Raw genomic sequence first — 18,011 nt, 5'->3', positions numbered from 1 at the left:
CTTTTTCAACTGAGAAACTGCTGTTTCATGTCATGATGCCAGACCAGAGGAATCAGTCAACTCGGTGGAGTGGGGCGTCCGAGTATCGTAGCGGTCTGTTCCGCTGCCTACCAACACGTGAGAGCGCCGGTTCAAATCCGCGCGTTATTTCCTAAGACAAAATTGGCCGTGTCAGCGGGCGGGAAGCCTGATGTGGATATATATATATATATATATATATATATATATATATATATATATATATTTTTTTTTTTTTTAAACTCTGGAGTGGGCGGATTCAAAGGTCCTAGACCCAGGCAAAGTGGAGGCAATGTCAAGACTGAAGATGGAATTGGGGTTTAACGAGTTGACAATTCTGTCTAATGAAGGCAAATTCCCTCTTCTTTCATTTACGCTCTTTGTCAGGGATTTCTGGGTGTGACAAGACGGAAGTGTGGTAATGTTAACGTGGGGTGCTGGAGCTCCATCAACAACACCAATGATGATGATAGCGACAGTTACGATAATGACTATTTGGTAATTTAATTGTGTTTCATTGTCAAGAGATGAAATGTGCAACGTTATCTCAGCATTGTTAAAATGCTGACTCGACAAAAACTACGATGGACCCATCGCTTGTACAGTTTGATTGCACGTCCCTGACACGGTTACTTGCTATAGTGCCTTTATAACTCTTCTATTATAAAGACTAAATCACAGACGGACCAACAATACAGAATCGGAATCATGTTTATTCACATACATGGAATTTGACTCCGGTTTCGTGGCTCTTAGTGTACTTAACATAGAATAACAACACGATGACGCAACAATCTTCAGATATATTCACAAGGATTGACTTATACAGGCGAAATAAGAGGTGATAAAGAGCAATGGTGCAGAGAATATATCAGAGAGGCTGTTAGCAGGTTACTTGCGTACATGCCTGAGGTAGATGGGCATGACAGCGTACCTGTATACATACAATGTACAGTATATACAAAATGGTTGGATTTCTTTGATAGTGGCAAGCGTTCATTTCAATGACAGCCCGTGGAAAGAAACTTTTTTATATCTGGTTGTTTTGGAGTACAGTGCTCTGTAGTGCCTGCCAGAGGGGAGGAATTAGAACAGGTTGTGACCAGGGTGTGATGGGTCTGTAGTGATGTTGCCTGCCCGTTTCCTGAGTCTGGAGGTGTACGAGCCCTGAGGAGGGCAGGTTGGCACCAATAATTCTCTCTGCAGACTTAACTGTCCATTGTAGTCTGTCCCTGTCCTGTTTGTTGGCCAAAACAAACCAGACAGTTATGGATGTGCAGAGGACAGATTGGGATTATTACAGTGTAGAACTGAATCAACAGTTCCTGGGGCAGGTTGAATTTCTTGAGCTGGCAGAGAAAGTACATCCTCTGCTGGGCCTTTTTGATGATTGTCTATGTTGGATGCCCATCTTAGGTCCTGAGAGATTGTGGAACCCAGTAATCTGTAGGTTTTCACTATGCCGTTGAGTATGGTGGGGAGGGCAGTGTTGGGGGACTCCTCCTGAAGCCCACTGTCATCTCCACTGTTTTGAGTGTGTTCAGCTCCAGGTTGCCATGGCTGCACCAGAGGGCCAGCTGTTCAACCTCACATCTATATGCAGACTCATCACCATCCCGGATAAGGCCAATGATGGTTGTGTTGTCTGCAAACTTCAGGAATTTAACAGACAGTTTACCTGAGGTGCAGTCATTTGTACAGAGGGAGAAGAGTAGGGGGGAGAGCACACATGCCCTGGGGGGGGGGGCACCAGTGCTGATTGTCCAGGTGCTGGATGTGATTTTCCACAGCCTCGTCAGCTGCCTCCTGTCTGTCAGGAAGTTTTTAAATCCACTGGCAGATGAGGGCTGGTACAGTGAGCCGGGTGAGTTGGGAGTGGAGGATATCTGAGACGATAGTGTTGAATGCTGAGCTGAAGTCCACAAACAGGACCCTTGCTATGTCCCTGGGGAGTCAAGGTGTTGGAAGCTATAGTGCAATCCCATGTTGAATGCATCATCCATTGACTGTTTGCTCCATAGGCAAACTGCAGGGGGTCAAGCAGGGGACCTGTAATTTCCTTCTGGTAGACCAACACCAGTATTTCTAAGGATTTCACGGCCACAGACATTAGGGCAATGGGCCTGTAGTCATTTAATCCTGTGATATGGGGTTTCTTGGGAACCGGGATGATAGTGAAGCTCTTGAAGCAGGAGGGGACTTCACACAGCTCCAGTGATCTGTTGAAGATCAGTGTGAAAATGGGGGCCAGCTGGTCAGCACAGACTTTAAGACAGGAGGGTGACATGCCATCTGGGCCTGGTGCCTTCCTGGTCTTTGGTCTCTGGAAGAGCTGGTGCACATCCTCAGCACAGAGCCTGAGTGTGGGTAGGGGTTCTGTGGGGGGAGGGGGGATAGTGGTTGGCAGTGGGTGCAGTTGGTTGTGTATTGTCTCCGGAGAGGTTGAGGGGTGTGAAAGTTTGCTCTAAAAAATCAAGAAAGACCTCTAAGCGACTGACTTAGATGAGTGATGAAACATTTCTCTCAAACATTTTGTCCAGATGAACTGAGCCAACATTTTGTGAACCCAGACCCATGTTTAGGATATTCATGTGAGATGTCTGTTGTGTTATCAGTGCATGGTTTCAGATTGATTTACTGGTGTTTTAATACCAGACAGAATAGAAAACCAGCAGTGCTGTTAACCGGGGCTACAGGGCCAAACTCAATATGCTGACAGATGAGACTCAAGGCAGGGTTTCAGTAAAACAAGTCCTTTAATACCAGACAAGATGAGGAGCAGACAGGGAACACTGGATCAAGGGCAAGAGGGCACACGGGAGGGGGACCTCAACCAAACCAGGAAGCAGAAAGACAAGTAGAGCTCCACGAAGACAGGCTGACAACCTGGAGGCTGGGGCTGGACAGAACAGATGGGACTGCAGGAACCCGGAAAGCAGGGTTAGACAGGGAATCCATAGACTAGGAAACAATGAAAGGTTTAAAGGCTGGACACATGGTAAGGAGTAGGGTAGATTGCAGTAGATAAGATGCAGGTGGTGGACCTCTGCTCTGCCTGCCGCACATCTGCCTCCAATCCTGAAGCACACATTCACACACAAACAGGAGAGAAAATAGGGCAGGGGGAGTGGCCAAGATAAGAGAGACAATTAGGGAGACTGGGACGAAGAGGGTGAGCCCTGAGAGGACGCGGCGGTGACTGTGACAGGTACCTGAGGACTGAATTGTGAACCATTAGTAGCAGGGATGGGCAACATGATCCGGTGTGGGTGCAGGTCTTTGTTCCAACCAAGCAGTTACACACCTGATTCTGTGTCAACCAATAATCTTGTCTTGATGCATGCTCAATAATCCAGGTAAGAAAAATCAAAGAAAGTTAAATCAGTTCATCTGGATACAACGTTTATTGGACAGATACATTTCTTCAATCATCTAAGTGATCTTTTCAGTCTAAACTGACTGCAGGTATCCCCACCCTTATAAACAATACAGTTGTGTAACGACAGAAACAAACGACCAGTTTCATATGCAAATATGGGTATGACCAAACTCTAGTTAATGGTCAGTTACACACCTGATTCTATTAGTCAATCAATAGTCTTTGGTAAGGACCTTGATTTGTAGACTCAGGAGGTGTGTAATTGCTTGGTTGGAACAAAGACCTGCACCCACATGGGCTCTTTCTGGATCATGTTGCCCATCCCTGGAAGGTAAGGAGAAAGTAAAACGTGTTTCTTCAAACCAAACACACCATTTATGGCCACATAGGATGGGTTTAAATACCTGGGTGTTAAGATAACCCCTAAGCTTAGTGACATTATTTCCATTAACTATGACCCTCTGGTGGACACAATGACAGAGATAGGTGGTCTAACTTGCCTATATCAATGATTGGATGCATAAATCTAATTAAAATGTCTATTTTACCCAAATTCATATATCCTTTTCAATCCCTCCCCACGTACACCGAGTAACTTACACTGAGTAACTTCTATGGGGAACAGGACAAAATATTTAGCTAATTTGCTTGGAATAACAGAAAGGCCAGACTCCGGCTATGAAAGAGGGGGAAGTGAGATCCCCAACCTTAAATGGTATTATTGGGCCACCCAACTACGCTCTGCGCTGTCTTACTTTGCTTCATCCACGACACCTGCCTGGGTAAACACTGACAAAAATCGGGTTCAGATCTATCAATAAAGCTATATTTGTAATCCTCAGATATTAGGAAGTCTGATATCTGATCCGTATATTGGTGATCCGCATAATGGTGATGGACAGGTTGGCAGACAAGATCAGGCAGGAGTGTCCATGGACTGATGTTTGCGGATGACATTGTGATCTTTAATGAGAGTAGGGAGCAGGTTGAGGAGAGCCTGGAAAAGTGGAGGTATGCACTGGAGAGAAGAGGAATGAAAGTCAGCAGGAGCAATATGGAATACATATGCATGAACAAGAGGGAGTCCAAAGGAATTGAATCGAGTGCAACTGGACTTGGTATATATCCAGTTGCACTCGATTCAATTCCTTTGGATAACCATGACCTGGATGAATGAGAACATCCACAGACACGAACAAGAGGGAGGACAGCAGAATGCTGAGAATGCAAGGATTAGAGGCGACCAAGGTGGATAAGTTTCAATACTTGGGGTCAGCTGTTCAAAGTAATGGGGCGTGCAGAAGAGAGGTGAAGAAGAGAGTGCATGCAGGGTGGAGTGGGTGGAAAAGAGTGTCAGGAGTGATTTGTGACAGAAGGGTACAAGAAAAAGTGAAAGGGAATGTTTACAAGATGGTAGTGAGACTAGTTATAGTTATGTTGTATGGTTTGGAGATGGTGGCACTGATGAAAAAACAGGTGGCAGAGTTGAAGATGCTAACATTTTCACTGGGAGTGATGACGATGGACAGGATTAGCAATGAGCATATAGGGACAGCTCAGGTTGGATGGTTTGAAGACAAAGCAAGAGGCAAGATTGAGATGGTTTGGACATGTGTGGAGGAGAGATGCTGGGTACATTGGGAGAAGGATGCTGAATGTGGAGCTGCCAGGGAAGAGGAAAAGAGGAAGGCCAAAGAGGAGGTTTATGGATGTGGTGAGGGAGGACATGCAGGTGGCTGGTGTGACAGAGGAAGATGCAGAGGACAGAAAGATGGAAACGGATGATCTGCTGTGGTGATCCCTAATGGGAGCAGCTGAAAGTAGTAGTAGTAGTAGTAGTAGTAGCAGTAGTAGTATTTATACTCACCAGATATTAGGAAAAGTAAAAGAACCCATTTGTAAAAAAAAAAAAAGAAAAAACAATATCAGTGACATGGTAACTTTGTCACAGCTTACTCCTATCTGGGAAATGGTCAATTTAAACCTGGTGAAGTAGATGGGGGCGGGGGGGGGGGTCAAATTATGGGCAGAAAAAGGCCTTCAAATGATTCTGGATCTTTATTTGGAGCGCAGCTTTCTTTCCCTTGAACAATTGTGCCAGAGGTATCGAATTCCCAGAAAACTTTTTTTTCCCAAATATTTGCAATTAAGATGCTTCATAGCATCAAAATACAAGAAAATGATGGCCATACATACCCCCACTATCAGTTATTGAGGAAATTTCACCTACTAATTTGGATGGTAAGGGACACATACCTAGATTGGCAATACATTCAGTAGATAGATTAAGTGCTTGGAGAACACAAGAACATTACTGAGGAGGACTGGCAAACGGCCTGTTCAAAGGCACCAAAAACAGTCAATTAATACAAGGTTTAAATTACTCCAATCAGAGTGGCTAATGAGAATGTATATAACTCCTGTTAAACTTTATCATATTTCCCCTAACATCGTGGATATCTGTGCTCAGTGCCTGAATGAGAAATGAACTTTGTTTCATTGCTTATGGGAGTGCCTTAAGATGCAGATGTTTTGGGAAAATGTTGTTAAATATTTATCACAGATAATTAAAAGTAACACCCCATTAAGGGCAAAATTATGTGTACTTGGAATATACCCCAATGACTTTGTAAGAACAACAAAGCAAACAAACTTGATCGACTTTGGACTTCTTCAAGCCACAAGAATTATTGCGTTATGCTGGATAATGTAGAACCACAATGTTTATTATGTAATCTAGTTTCATGTGATTATTTACTGATTCTTTATTATTATTATTTTTTCCTATTTAGTTTATTCTACTTGTGTTATTTGAAACGTTTGCGTGACTTGTGAAATATCTTTGTGAATGTGTGATTGTGTATGGAGGGGCACATATTTGTAATCTGATGTGTTTCTTTTGGCATTATATGATTGAAATCTCCGTTAAAAACACAGTTTAAAAAAGTGCCCCTAGGTCGTCGCAAGGTGGCGGCCTCCCGCTCCGACCGCAGCACAGAGCGTTGGATTGTGGGTATCTCCTGTTTCCCCATTGGCCGTGACAGTCAGCTGTGTGCGGCAAAGTTTTGGCACAGTTAGGTTATCATAACTTGCGTTATTACATGAAGTACAGCAATAAATCTAATATCCGACGCGTGGTGTACGCCGGTTTATTCACCGAGTGTTTGTTCTTGCAATCAAACGGTTTTGGAAATATAAAAAGTTGACAAAACAACTATCGTAATGAGTTTGAACGAACACTCCCTACAGGCTCTGTCATGGAGAAAACTTTATTTGAGCCGGGCAAAATTAAAAGCAACAAGTCGCACCTCGGCTCTTTTATCGGGCTTCGCAATGGTAAGTAGACTCTGGCATCAGCAGCGATGACGATTACATGAAGTTTCTCTGCGGATGTTCACTTGAACGCTCACTCTCAAAGTCATCTGTATAAACCGGATATCAGTGTTTGTCGATATACATGTATGTGCGTGCGTGCGTTTACGTGTGTGTGTCAGTTATGACGCAGATGATCTTTTTAAACGCATTTCAACATCACCCATCTTTGAAATACAGTATGTTAGACCAGTCACTGGAAGACAAAAGATTAGGCCATGCAAATTTGACAGTCAGGTGGATAATATATGTAACTAATGTGTTCTGGTCTATCAGATACATTTTGAATGTAAACAGTGTGGAACTATGCAGTCACATTATATCCTGAATATTTCAACCTGATGTACTTCGTGTATTAATTATAACTGGCATTTAAGTTGAATTCATTATGTGCATTGTAACCACTGTTCTTAAAAATCTTGAATCGTTAGTGTTACTTTCTATTTCCCCAGGTCTGTTGGCGTATGGGTGGTGCAGGGGTTAGCATGGTCGCCTCACAGCAAGACGGTCCCGGGTTAAAGCCCCGGGGTAATCCAACCTTGGGGGTGGTCCCGGGTCATCCTCTGTGTGGAGTTTGCATGTTCTCCCCATGTCTGTGTGGGTTTCCTCCGGGGGCTCCAGTGTCCTCCCACCGTCCAAAGACGTAGGTCAGGTGAATTGGCCGTACTAAATTGTCCCTACGTGTGTGTGTGTGAGCCCTGTGATGGCCTGGTGGCCTGTCCAGGGTGTCTCCCCGCCTGCCGCTCAATGACTGCTGGAATAGGCTCCAGCATCCCCACGACCCTGAGAGCAGGATAAGCGGTTCAGATAATGGATGGATGGATGGATATTGGTGTATAGCTTGTAAATTTGATCTTTTTCTTATTTGTTTTTCTCAGGTTGCCATGGTGGAAGCACAACTGGAGCCAGATCATGCTTATCCCCCAGGGTTGCTCATAGCATTTAGTGCCTGTACCACAGTTTTGGTTGCAGTACATCTTTTTGCCCTCATGATCAGTACTTGTATCCTTCCTAACCTTGAGGCCGTCAGCAACGTCCACAACCTGAATTCTGTGAATGAATCTCCGCATGAACGCATGCATCGCCACATAGAGTTGGCATGGGCATTTTCCACAGTCATTGGCACCCTTCTGTTTCTGACTGAGGTAGTGCTCTTGTGCTGGGTCAAATTCTTACCTCTCAAACGCCCCAATGCCAAGGAAAATGACACCATCAGTTCTGGCGAGGCGGCAGCCATTGCATCCACAGCCATTATGGTGCCATTCGGACTTGTGTTCATTATATTTGCTGTCCACTTCTATCGCACGCTTGTCAGTCACAAAACTGACCGACAGATCCGGGAACTGGAGCAAGTTATTCGTCTCCAGAACCAGCTGGACCACCGGGCTGAGAATGATGACCTGCAGGCCTCGGTCCTTATCCCCTGAGTAAACAGATAGAGCTACAGACTCTACAGTGGTTTCATTGTGACATCTGAGCTGATTTTTTTTTTCTTAAAAGGTATGAATTTTTCTCAAATGCCTTTAGTTTATTATAAGTTTCAATTTTTATTTCTTTTGACTCCATCCACTTTTGGAACCGCGTGCTCATTGTCCTCCACAATTTATATGTCAGAGAAATGGTTTTCATTTGACCCCTGTCAAGATAAATCAACTTGCGTTCAACCTGGGCAGTTGCTCAAATTACAACCCCATGATTTTCTCACCTTACAAGCACTTGTGGACAGTGTTATAGAAATTTGAATTGTCAGGGTTCACTGTAGTGGTATATGGGAGTTACTAAATCTTTATCAGTACACAACATGGATGCACGATTTAACAGCTTTACTTGACAGCTTCAATTGCAAACTGAATTTAAATTTTAGAATACTAGGATATACGATGTCAGCAGTTAATTCTTGTTTTTTGGCACCATTTGAGTGTTTGAAGCAGATAGCGATATGTCTTAACACTGTAGATAAATTACTTATGGTTACTAACGCATTTGATCAAAGTGTTATGTTGTTGACTGCCATGGTAGGGTGGTTTCCTCACCCATCTCCATTCATAGGTCCAAAGCCTTACCTAAATGGGATTCACATTGGATCAAAACATAAGTGAGTCATAGGGGTGTCCGGGTGGCGTGGCGGTCTATTCCGTTGCCTACCAAAACAGGGATTGCCAGTTCGAATCCCTGTGTTACCTCCAGCTTGGTCGGGCGTCCCTACAGACACAATTGGCCGTGTCTGTGGGTGGGAAGCTGGATGTGGGTATGTGTCCTGGTCGCTGCACTAGCATCTCCTCTGGTCGATCGGGGCGCCTGTTTGGGGGGGGAATTAGGGGGAATAGTGTGGTCTTCCCAAGTGCTACGTCCCCCTGGTGAAACTCCTCACTGTCAGGTGAAAAGAAGCGGCTGGCGACTCCACATGTATCGGAGGAAGCATGTGGTCATCTGCAGCCCTCCCCAGATCGGCTAAGGGGTGGAGCAGTGACCAGGACAGCTTGGAAGAGTGGGGTAATTGGCCGGATACAATTGGGGAGAAAAAAAGGGGGAATCCCCCCAAAAAACAAAACAAAACATAAGTGATTCAAAGTTACTCGTTCTTAGTGTAATGTGCCTGGCCCCACACCAAACCTTGATGTGTGTATAATAAATTACATCATTGGAGCTTATTCAAAGCAGTCCCACGTTGGGGATTGTACAAATTGAGTCATGGACAGGTGAAGTAAGTGTGAGATGACAGTACACACAGTCTGTGTGTCCATCGTACTAAATGTTATCTCTATTCTGAAAACTTATTGGCCCCTGTAGAGCTTTAGTTTATCTGCTGCACCCAAGTCTAATCCCACTTGTTACTGAGATTTGAAATCGTTGATTTGAAATTGTAATATGTTTTATTTTAGCTGTATTACCATCTATGGAAATGCTGAGCCCTTAAATTGTGCTGCATGTTTGCATCTATAGTCACACAATCACATATTCTCTCTTCTTACTGATGCAGAATGTTGACATTATTTAAATTCATATAGCTGTTTTACATTTACAGTTACATATAATTTTATTTTTTGGTGTCTTGTTACATGTTATATGAAAGGCACTGACCATGCCCATTATCAATGGGCAAAGTGAAATACGTTTGTGCACCTAAGAGGTGGTGTGAAAACATTCACCAAAATGGTAAGCAGCGGTTGATTTAAGAAGCAGACTGTCGGTAAGGATCCATGTACAAAGACAGCTCTTATTTTCAAGGTGCACAGCGTACTGGTGTCACCTTTTGAAGGATGTACTTTGAGGTGTGCAGTTAACACATTTACTATTTGCATGGCCTCCATTTCTGAGGAACTTTAACAGACTTGGGATAATATGAGTTTTGTCCTCAAGACAATACAATTGCAGAAAGGCTTTAGGCAAAATTCCTGTTTTAGCTCATTGGGAGTTGGGTTTCCTAGCAGGGCAGAGATAAGGTCAGGAAATGACGTGAATATGTGCATGTTAATGGTCAGCAGGTTCTCCTCTCTACTTTCTGAGGCAACAAAATGCATCTCGAATCTAATATCATTAGTGCATGTTTTTGTTCGATGTCTTTATGGCTGTATTTGACGTGCTTTGTTAACTGAGCTACTAAGGGACACACTCAGAGGATGATTTAGAGACGAGTACTCTTTTTTTTTGTACAGGTGCTCTCATGCACTCAGTCTAATAGAAAATGTTTGGAGGTATTTGCTTATACATGCATCGTGAGAAAATACCATTTCCCGTACATCTGATGAAATGCGTATCGGCATTACCTGTAAGAAACCATATTCCAAAGCATGTATTTTTTCATTTCTTAAAAGTGGTTGCTACTTTTTTACTTTATGTAGTTTACACAGTTGAGCATGTTTGTGCACCATGTTTGTGAGAAATGTTGAAAACATTGAATATTTGTTTTGTCTTTGTCCTTTGGCACATAGGGGAAGTTCTTGACTGCAGGGGGAAGTTTAAGTGTATCATTTTCTCTCCAGGGCCGTAGTGTACGAGAGGCGTTACAGCCCCTCAACACTCCAGGTGTAAATGTATGTCAGCTTACAAGATGCCGCTTTTTGGAGACATGCAAAGGGGGTAAAAGAGATATGTTAGTGACTCAAACAGGTAAAATAATTGTCTGCTCAAAGCAGCTCATGGCAGTCTAGTTGTTTATGTCAAAGAATTATTTGTTTTATTCTAATTGAAATCAAATTGTTTGGAGTCACTGCATCGTTTCTTGTTGAAATGTGCAACACTCGTTGCTAATGTTTTTAAGGATTTTTTTACATGTGCCTGTTTTTTGTTTTTTGTTTTTTGAAAAGCAATCAAGGGAAATGCTTGACAGTATTCCTTTGGTTTATTTTTCATGTGTGTGTTTTATTTATTTTAGCTTATATAGTTTTTATTCTGAGGTTTTCATGCTTTACGTAGGCCCAAAGTGTTTAAACGTTTGACGGCGTTGCAGTTTGCGTATCTGTGATGTGTTGCACTGGTGAAAAAAGTTGAAATTTTTATGATCTGTAAAGACTCGGCAGAATTTATATTGCCAATTTGGTGAATAAAAATATCTATGGGATGGATTTTGGCTTTTGTTCAAGTTTTCATGATAGCAAATGTAAATAACAGGAAGGAAAATTTTGAAATGATCTCTAATAGACCCCCATATATATATATATATATATATATATATATATATATATATATATATGTATGACCATATGTCCTATATGTCTGCTGTTAGTCTTAAAAAAGTCACTTGGGATGGACTGTCTTTAAAAAAGTTGAGGGCATCACAAACGAAACCACACAGGAAATGTTTTGAGACATAACAGCCGGAAACCCCCCCCACACACACACACACACATCTTATGCTATGGATTCAGTGCCATGTCATTCAGCTGAACAGGAAGGCCCTCCGACTATATTCATTATAATGTAAGCCAGTCATGGGCAGGCATTAAAAGAGGGCCCAGAAACACCTCTTTTATTCAGCTACTTTGTTTTGTTTTTTGTTTTGTTTTGGGGTTTTTTTTGTCACTAGCGGCATTTGTTGTACAATTTTCCTATATTTGACAGAGCATTACAAAAAATAGTCCAGGATTGTTATTTTTTTCCCTCTTATCTGCTCAATACTTTTGACACTGTTCTGCACAATGAACGTTTATATGCATATTGAATGTTAATTTCTTGTCCTGCATCAAAACAGAAGTTTAGGTTTGCATATTGGATACCAGACCCTAATGCAGTAATCAAATGCAATACTGAGAGCCAAGATGTAAAGTAATGTGGTTTACAGAATGAATATCAGAGTTGGTGTTATTGGCCAAGTAGCCAAGACAAGGAATTTGAATTTTCCAGGATGTTCATGGATATGTGTAGATTAACTGTTATCTTAAATATGCCAACAGTAAAAGAAAAGAAAGGACAGCTGTTTGCATGTAGCTGATCAGGACTATATAAAGTTGGTTATATAAGAACGAACAATATAATAGCAGTTGCAGGTGCTGAATACCAGATGAGTGCTAAATCTCAATTGTGGTGCAGCCAGGCTGTAAGAGAGCTGAGGCCGTGTGCAGTTTAGTTTCTGATTAAGGCCACCACTTGGAGGAAGAAGCTATTCTGGTGTCTGGTTGGTTTGGCTCTGCACCAAGAGTGGACCTGCTGTTGCCTTATCTCTCCTTCTGCATCTCATCGCCAGAGGGGAAAAAATTCTGCTCCACTGACCAAGATATCCAAAAATCTTTGAATAAAGCCTAGGATACTTTTCTGTTGGTATTAACTGGTCTAACTTTGAGGAGCTCTGCTTGCAAACTCTACTTATTAACAAGTACAAGTATAAAAAAAAATCCCCTGCCCACCCTGCAGGAATTGCATACATCTAGAGCTCAGAAACGGGTGGACAGAACCAGCACAGACCCCCCACACCCAGGACACTGTCTGTTTATACTCCTACCCTCTGGCCAGCGCTACAGAGCAATGTGCACCAAAACCACCAGACACAGGAACAGTTTTTCCCACAGGCCATCATTCTCATGAACACTTAACAGCAATAATGGTCACTTATATGTAAATATGACACTTTGTAAACAGCCCCTTTGGTCAAGATGTCTCACCTACATATCTACGATGTGTACTACCTCTTTAAACCAGATGTGCAACACTAATGTACAATTGTAGATAATAATAATAATAATACACATAATAATAATACACATAATACTATAATGATACGCATTCAACTGTTGTATACTGGTTACAAATTATTGCTGTTATTGTTGTGGTTGTCTGAGCTCAGCCTTAGAGATAGGGTGAGGAGCTTGGACATCCGGAGGGAGCTCGGAGTAGAGCCGCTGCTCCTTTGCATCGAAAGGAGCCAGTAGAGGTGGTCCGGGCATCTGATTAGGATGCTTCCTGGGCGCCTTCCTTTGGAGGTTTTCCGGGCACGTCCAACTGGGAGGAGACCCCGGGGTACACCCAGAACTCACTGGAGGGACTAAATGTCCAATCTGGCCTGGGAATACCTTGGGATCCCCCAGGAGGAGCTGGAGGGTGTTGCTGGGGAGAGGGACGTCTGGAGTGCCCTACTTAGCTTGCTGACCCTACCTCGGAGAAGCGGCTGGTGACGAGATGGGATTGTTGTGGTTGTAACATAGGTATATAATATAGTATTTAGTTGTGAGGTGGATGGTAGGTGAATATGTAGTGTATACTTATGGCACATAAGATAAAATAGTGGGAGTACATAGCATTGTATATGGGCATGATGGGTTGTGGAGTTGTGGTATGGTATATGGTATAGTGTATGGGCAATATAGTTTTAAAGCAATATGGTATAGTATACGGGCATAGGTTGTTGATTAGTCAACCACCATAGCAAACCTCTGTGTAGTAGTGAGATACCTGTTGTGCATACATGCTTGCCTCCAATGTCCTGTTCCATTTACTTCTGTCTTTTTTCCCCTGCTATTTGTTTTCTTTTTTTTCTTCTTTTTTTTGTATGAGTCTGCAAGTGCTAGAAGTTGCTGTGAACTGGAGTCAAATTCCTCATGTGCATAGGCACACTTGACCAATGAAGCTGAGTCTGATTCTGATAATAGATCTCTTTAAACATGAAAATAGCATTACGTAGCAATGTTTCTTGTTCAGTAATCATAAGCAGATGGTTGCAATCCAAATTGTCAGTAAACGTAATAAATCATATTGGTACTTTATATGTTTAGAAAGCCTATGGTGAGAAGTGAAAAAAGGAAGAAGTCCATAACTAATAGTAAGCCTATCACCTGGAGTGCCAGGGCACCCGGATGGTAGTTCCAGGACCATGGTCTACTGGCAAAACTCTTGCCTTTCACTAGATCAGCTTTCCTTTTTACAATGATGATGGGCACGTCACAGCAGAAAAGATGCACCCCGGGACACGACTACAATGTTTTTCCCAGCATGACCTCAACACAACATTACCACGTAATCGAGGGTCGGAGACATTTCACTTCCCGTTCAACCAGCAGCCAGAGTGTTTTGGAAGAAAAATCTGACCTGTGATGGCTTAAGTGTGAATAATGGATCCGTTCTTTAACCTCTGGGTGGCATTTTGGCTTAGATGGTTGGTTAAAGACACTGTTCAGCGCCAGAGGTGCCTGTCTGTAGCTAATTATGCTCTGACCTGACCTGAGGAGGCCTATGAAGAGATGTTGTTGTTGTTGGACTGGAAATATCACATTATTATCGGGGCTGAGTTATAATTGGTTTGTGAAAAAAGAAGAAGAAGATAGCATTCCTACAATGATTTTGAATAATGAGCACACACATCTACCAAAGAACCGGACTATCTGGTTGAAAAGGTGCTATTTAAAAACACATGTATACATATAGAGTTTCTTGGCATTGTAGAAATTAAGGCAAAGCCGTTGTCCTCTCATTGACAATACCCTTTCTCAAACATAGAGGGGAAACATTTCTGGAAAAAAAGGGCAAAATCAAAATAAATCTCTATGTGTGCTCTGTACTTTTGTGCGGAGGTTCAGTTCGGTAATTCAATCTAAAGACATTACTCCGTCCTCTAATCGAAAAGGAGTTCATGGCATCAGTAAAACTGAATTAGAACAATGGGAATACTTGAGATCAAGCACTGACAGAACTGCAGGTCAAAATGAATTGTGTTTTGTGTAGTTTGTCTCACATCTGGACAATCTCTCTTAGTATAAACAACGAGGAGGATGGTTTTCTTATAAGCTCATGCTTTGCAATAATAGCAACGCTGAGTTCCTTCTGCTGCTTGGTACACCCTCCGCTCGCCCTTTAATTGGCTGTTTATGTGGAGACTGATGGGGGAGGATGCTTCCATTGGACTGCAAGGCCTGGCAGACAAGATGGAGATAAACCAGTGATAAACTCGAGCTGCAGCTGCATTTGAAACTCTGAGCAGTGCAGCAAAGTTAAATGACTTGCTTTATGACGATGAGAAAAAAAACCCCTGCTAATAAGGTGGGGTTGTGATAAGTAAAAAACCAACATGGACCAAGCCTTCAAGGTGGGACATTTCATATACATCCTCTCTTATAGACTGACTCACCTCCTCTTTCGAGCAGTGAGCACACATATCCAAAAGACAACAGCAAGACTAACTTTCTCCAATAGCTGGGTCATATGGAAAATATTATGATCACTGAATAAGGAATGTTACACAATGTCGATGTATCACAATATCTGCTTACAAATGCAAAAAATACCATGTTTAGGAATCCAACCAATGTTCGTTCATTCAGTACTGAACACAACTGTCTGGTTAAATATACAGTTAAGGTCAAAATTATCAGCCCCCAAGGAACTATGGAACATTTCCCTAAAATTCTGCCCAATGTTTGCATCATTCATAAAACTTTACATAGTAAAACATCCATCAGTGTTAAGGCCCCTATTTGGTACATGTTGGAATGTAAAATAAATCTTCAGGTTTGCTTTATACCAAATGTAGTGAACATCGAGGTGGTCAAAATTATTAGCCCCCATGTGATTTTTTTGCTTTCAAACCACACCTGACCAATCAATCAGCATAGAACTTTACAGGGCTAGTGGCACTTGAACACTTGATTGAGAGGGACTACTCTTAAATTCTTGGTAAAAGTAATTTCATCATGCCAAAAAGTAAAGAAATCAGTCTGGAACTCAGAAAGAAGATAGTGGATGCTCATCTTAAGGGGAAAGGCTATACTGCCATTTAGAAGCATTTCACAGTGTCTAGAACAGCTGTACGTTGCATCATTGCAAAGCACAAGGAGACAAATTCTGTTAGAAACAAACCTGGGCCTGGTCGAAAGTGCAAGATTTCAAAAACTTTGGAGAGGAAAATAGTCAGAGATGTCAACAACAATCCCCGGATCTCTGCCAAGATGATTGTTGCTGAACTGGCCTCTTCTGGACTTGATGTTTCAAGGAAGACTGTTGTGAGGGCTCTTCATCGTGGTGGGCTTCGAGGTCATCGTCCAAGAAAAACTCCATTGCTCACACAGCAGCACATCAAAGCCAGACTGAAGTTTGCCCGTGAACATTTGAAACATAGGCATGAGTTTTAGAAGTCTGTCCTTTGGTCTGATGAGACTAAACTTGAGCTGTTTGGGCACACGAATATTGCTTTTGTTTGGTGAAGGAAGGGAGAGGCCTTCAATCCTAAAAACACAGTTGCCAGATTTAAACATGGTGGTGGGAGCATAATGCTGCGGGGCTGTTTTGCTGCTTCAGGCACAGGGAACCTTGTTTGGGTGCAAGGGATCATGAAGAAAGAAGATTATGTTGACATTTTGAAGGATAATGTGAAGAAATTTGCTGACAGTCTAGCTTTAGGTCGCTGCTGGGTCTTTCAGCAAAGACAATGACCCAAAGCATACATCCAAGTTGGTCCAAACCTTTTTGAAGGACACCAAAATCAAGGTCCTGGAGTGGCCCTCTCAGAGCCCAGATCTCAGTCTGTGGTGGGAGCTCAAGGTTAATGCACATGCTCAAAAACCACACAATTTGGATGAGCTGGAACAATTTGCCATGGAAGAATTGGCTAAGATCCCTCGAGAGACATGTGCCAACCTAGTTAGGAACTCCCATAAGAGGTTGTTGTCAGTTGTGAGTCAGAAAGGTTACACTTTTGACTGTTAACTGTCAGAGGGCTAATAATTTTGGCCTTGTCATTTTTGTTTTTTCTTGTTTCAATTCAGCGCATCAGTAAAATATCTTAATCAAGCTTAGTGGAGATTTTGTCTTTGTTCTTTTGGAAGCAATTAAACTATAAACACTTTTGGTTATGGTCATTTCCATGGACAAGTTAAGGGCTTTGTCTGATTTCATACAGGGGGCTAATAATTTTGACCTTAACTAATTTTTCAAATAATACACCCTCAAATATTTCCAATCTCATATTGAGAGAAATATAGGATTTTCTTTGTCGTTAAATTAGACAGAAAAACTGTGTATCACGATTTGACATCAGAATTTAATCCTGATACAACTGAAAGACAATAAAGTCATACTGAGTTATTGCCCAGCCCTGCCAGTCTCCTTTTTCACTAATAAACATCCAGTTTACATCCTTTCTTATGAAACTTTGAAAATATGATTTTGAGAGACTTTTAAAAAATTTATTCAAGAGGCAAAAATGAATTTTGATTATGACTGAGGATTATATTAGTTTAATCTTCGTCTTTTTGAGTTCCGTCGTTTTCTAATGCAGGTCACTCGGGCAGCAGCGACCCCCTGTGGACATTCCTGTACCTGCACCTAAAACACGTTTTGATATGAATAAAGGTGACGCACAAGAGATAAAATATACATATTTCTTCGAAACCTATGGTAGGAGAGCCCATAGATGCAGGTATAGGTATTTAAGTGATCAACAAATCAGTTTACATAAATTAATAATTAGGGTTTATGTACTTCGGTAGCCTATGGGATTAGGCTACCCAGGGTAATTTGTTTTTTTTTTAATTTCATTAGACAGAAAAAAACAAAAAACAAAAACAAAACACGAAACTGCGTTTGGCGCCACGTGTGTTAGAATTTCAAACTAGTCTTGAACTAACTGAACACGTGGAGCCATTTTCGATTAAGTCACACAAGCGTATTAGTAAATGGCACAAAAACCATCAAAAATATGAATTTTTCACAGTTAATAATGTCATCCCTGAACTCTATTTTCTTTCTTTGCTATTTCTTCGGACAGGACCTACGTTTCTCTTGCGTCATTTGCGGAAGGATTTTTTTTTAACTCACCTGA

General features: G+C 42.0%; 1 protein-coding gene across 4 annotated transcripts; it reads left to right on the top strand.

Moving 5' to 3' along the window:
- Positions 1-76: 76 nt before the first annotated feature.
- Positions 77-11,328, top strand: orai1a (ORAI calcium release-activated calcium modulator 1a). Of its 4 annotated transcripts, XM_056296003.1 has the most exons (3): positions 77-117; positions 7,222-7,412; positions 7,648-11,328. In XM_056296003.1, exons 2-3 carry the CDS (start codon positions 7,359-7,361, stop codon positions 8,194-8,196), a joined length of 603 nt encoding a protein of 200 aa, XP_056151978.1. In that variant the 5' UTR covers positions 77-117; positions 7,222-7,358; the 3' UTR covers positions 8,197-11,328. The 4 variants fall into 4 exon arrangements, with proteins under 4 accessions (XP_056151978.1, XP_056151987.1, XP_056151995.1 ...); XM_056296012.1 differs by lacking the exon at positions 7,222-7,412 and having other exon boundaries at positions 86-117; XM_056296020.1 differs by lacking the exons at positions 77-117; positions 7,222-7,412 and adding an exon at positions 118-192.
- Positions 11,329-18,011: the final 6,683 nt, after the last annotated feature.

Source organism: Lampris incognitus, chromosome 1, assembly GCF_029633865.1.
Source record: "Lampris incognitus isolate fLamInc1 chromosome 1, fLamInc1.hap2, whole genome shotgun sequence".
Lineage (NCBI taxonomy): Eukaryota > Metazoa > Chordata > Actinopteri > Lampriformes > Lampridae > Lampris > Lampris incognitus.
This window is presented reverse-complemented; position numbering and strand designations above follow the sequence as displayed.

Coding starts and splice junctions, on each gene's coding strand:
- orai1a (XM_056295995.1), top strand. CDS start 6,620: ATGAGTTTGAACGAACACTCCCTACAGGCTCTGTCATGGAGAAAACTT. Junction 6,734..7,647: donor TTTTATCGGGCTTCGCAATG/GTAAGTAGACTC, acceptor TGTTTTTCTCAG/GTTGCCATGGTGGAAGCACA.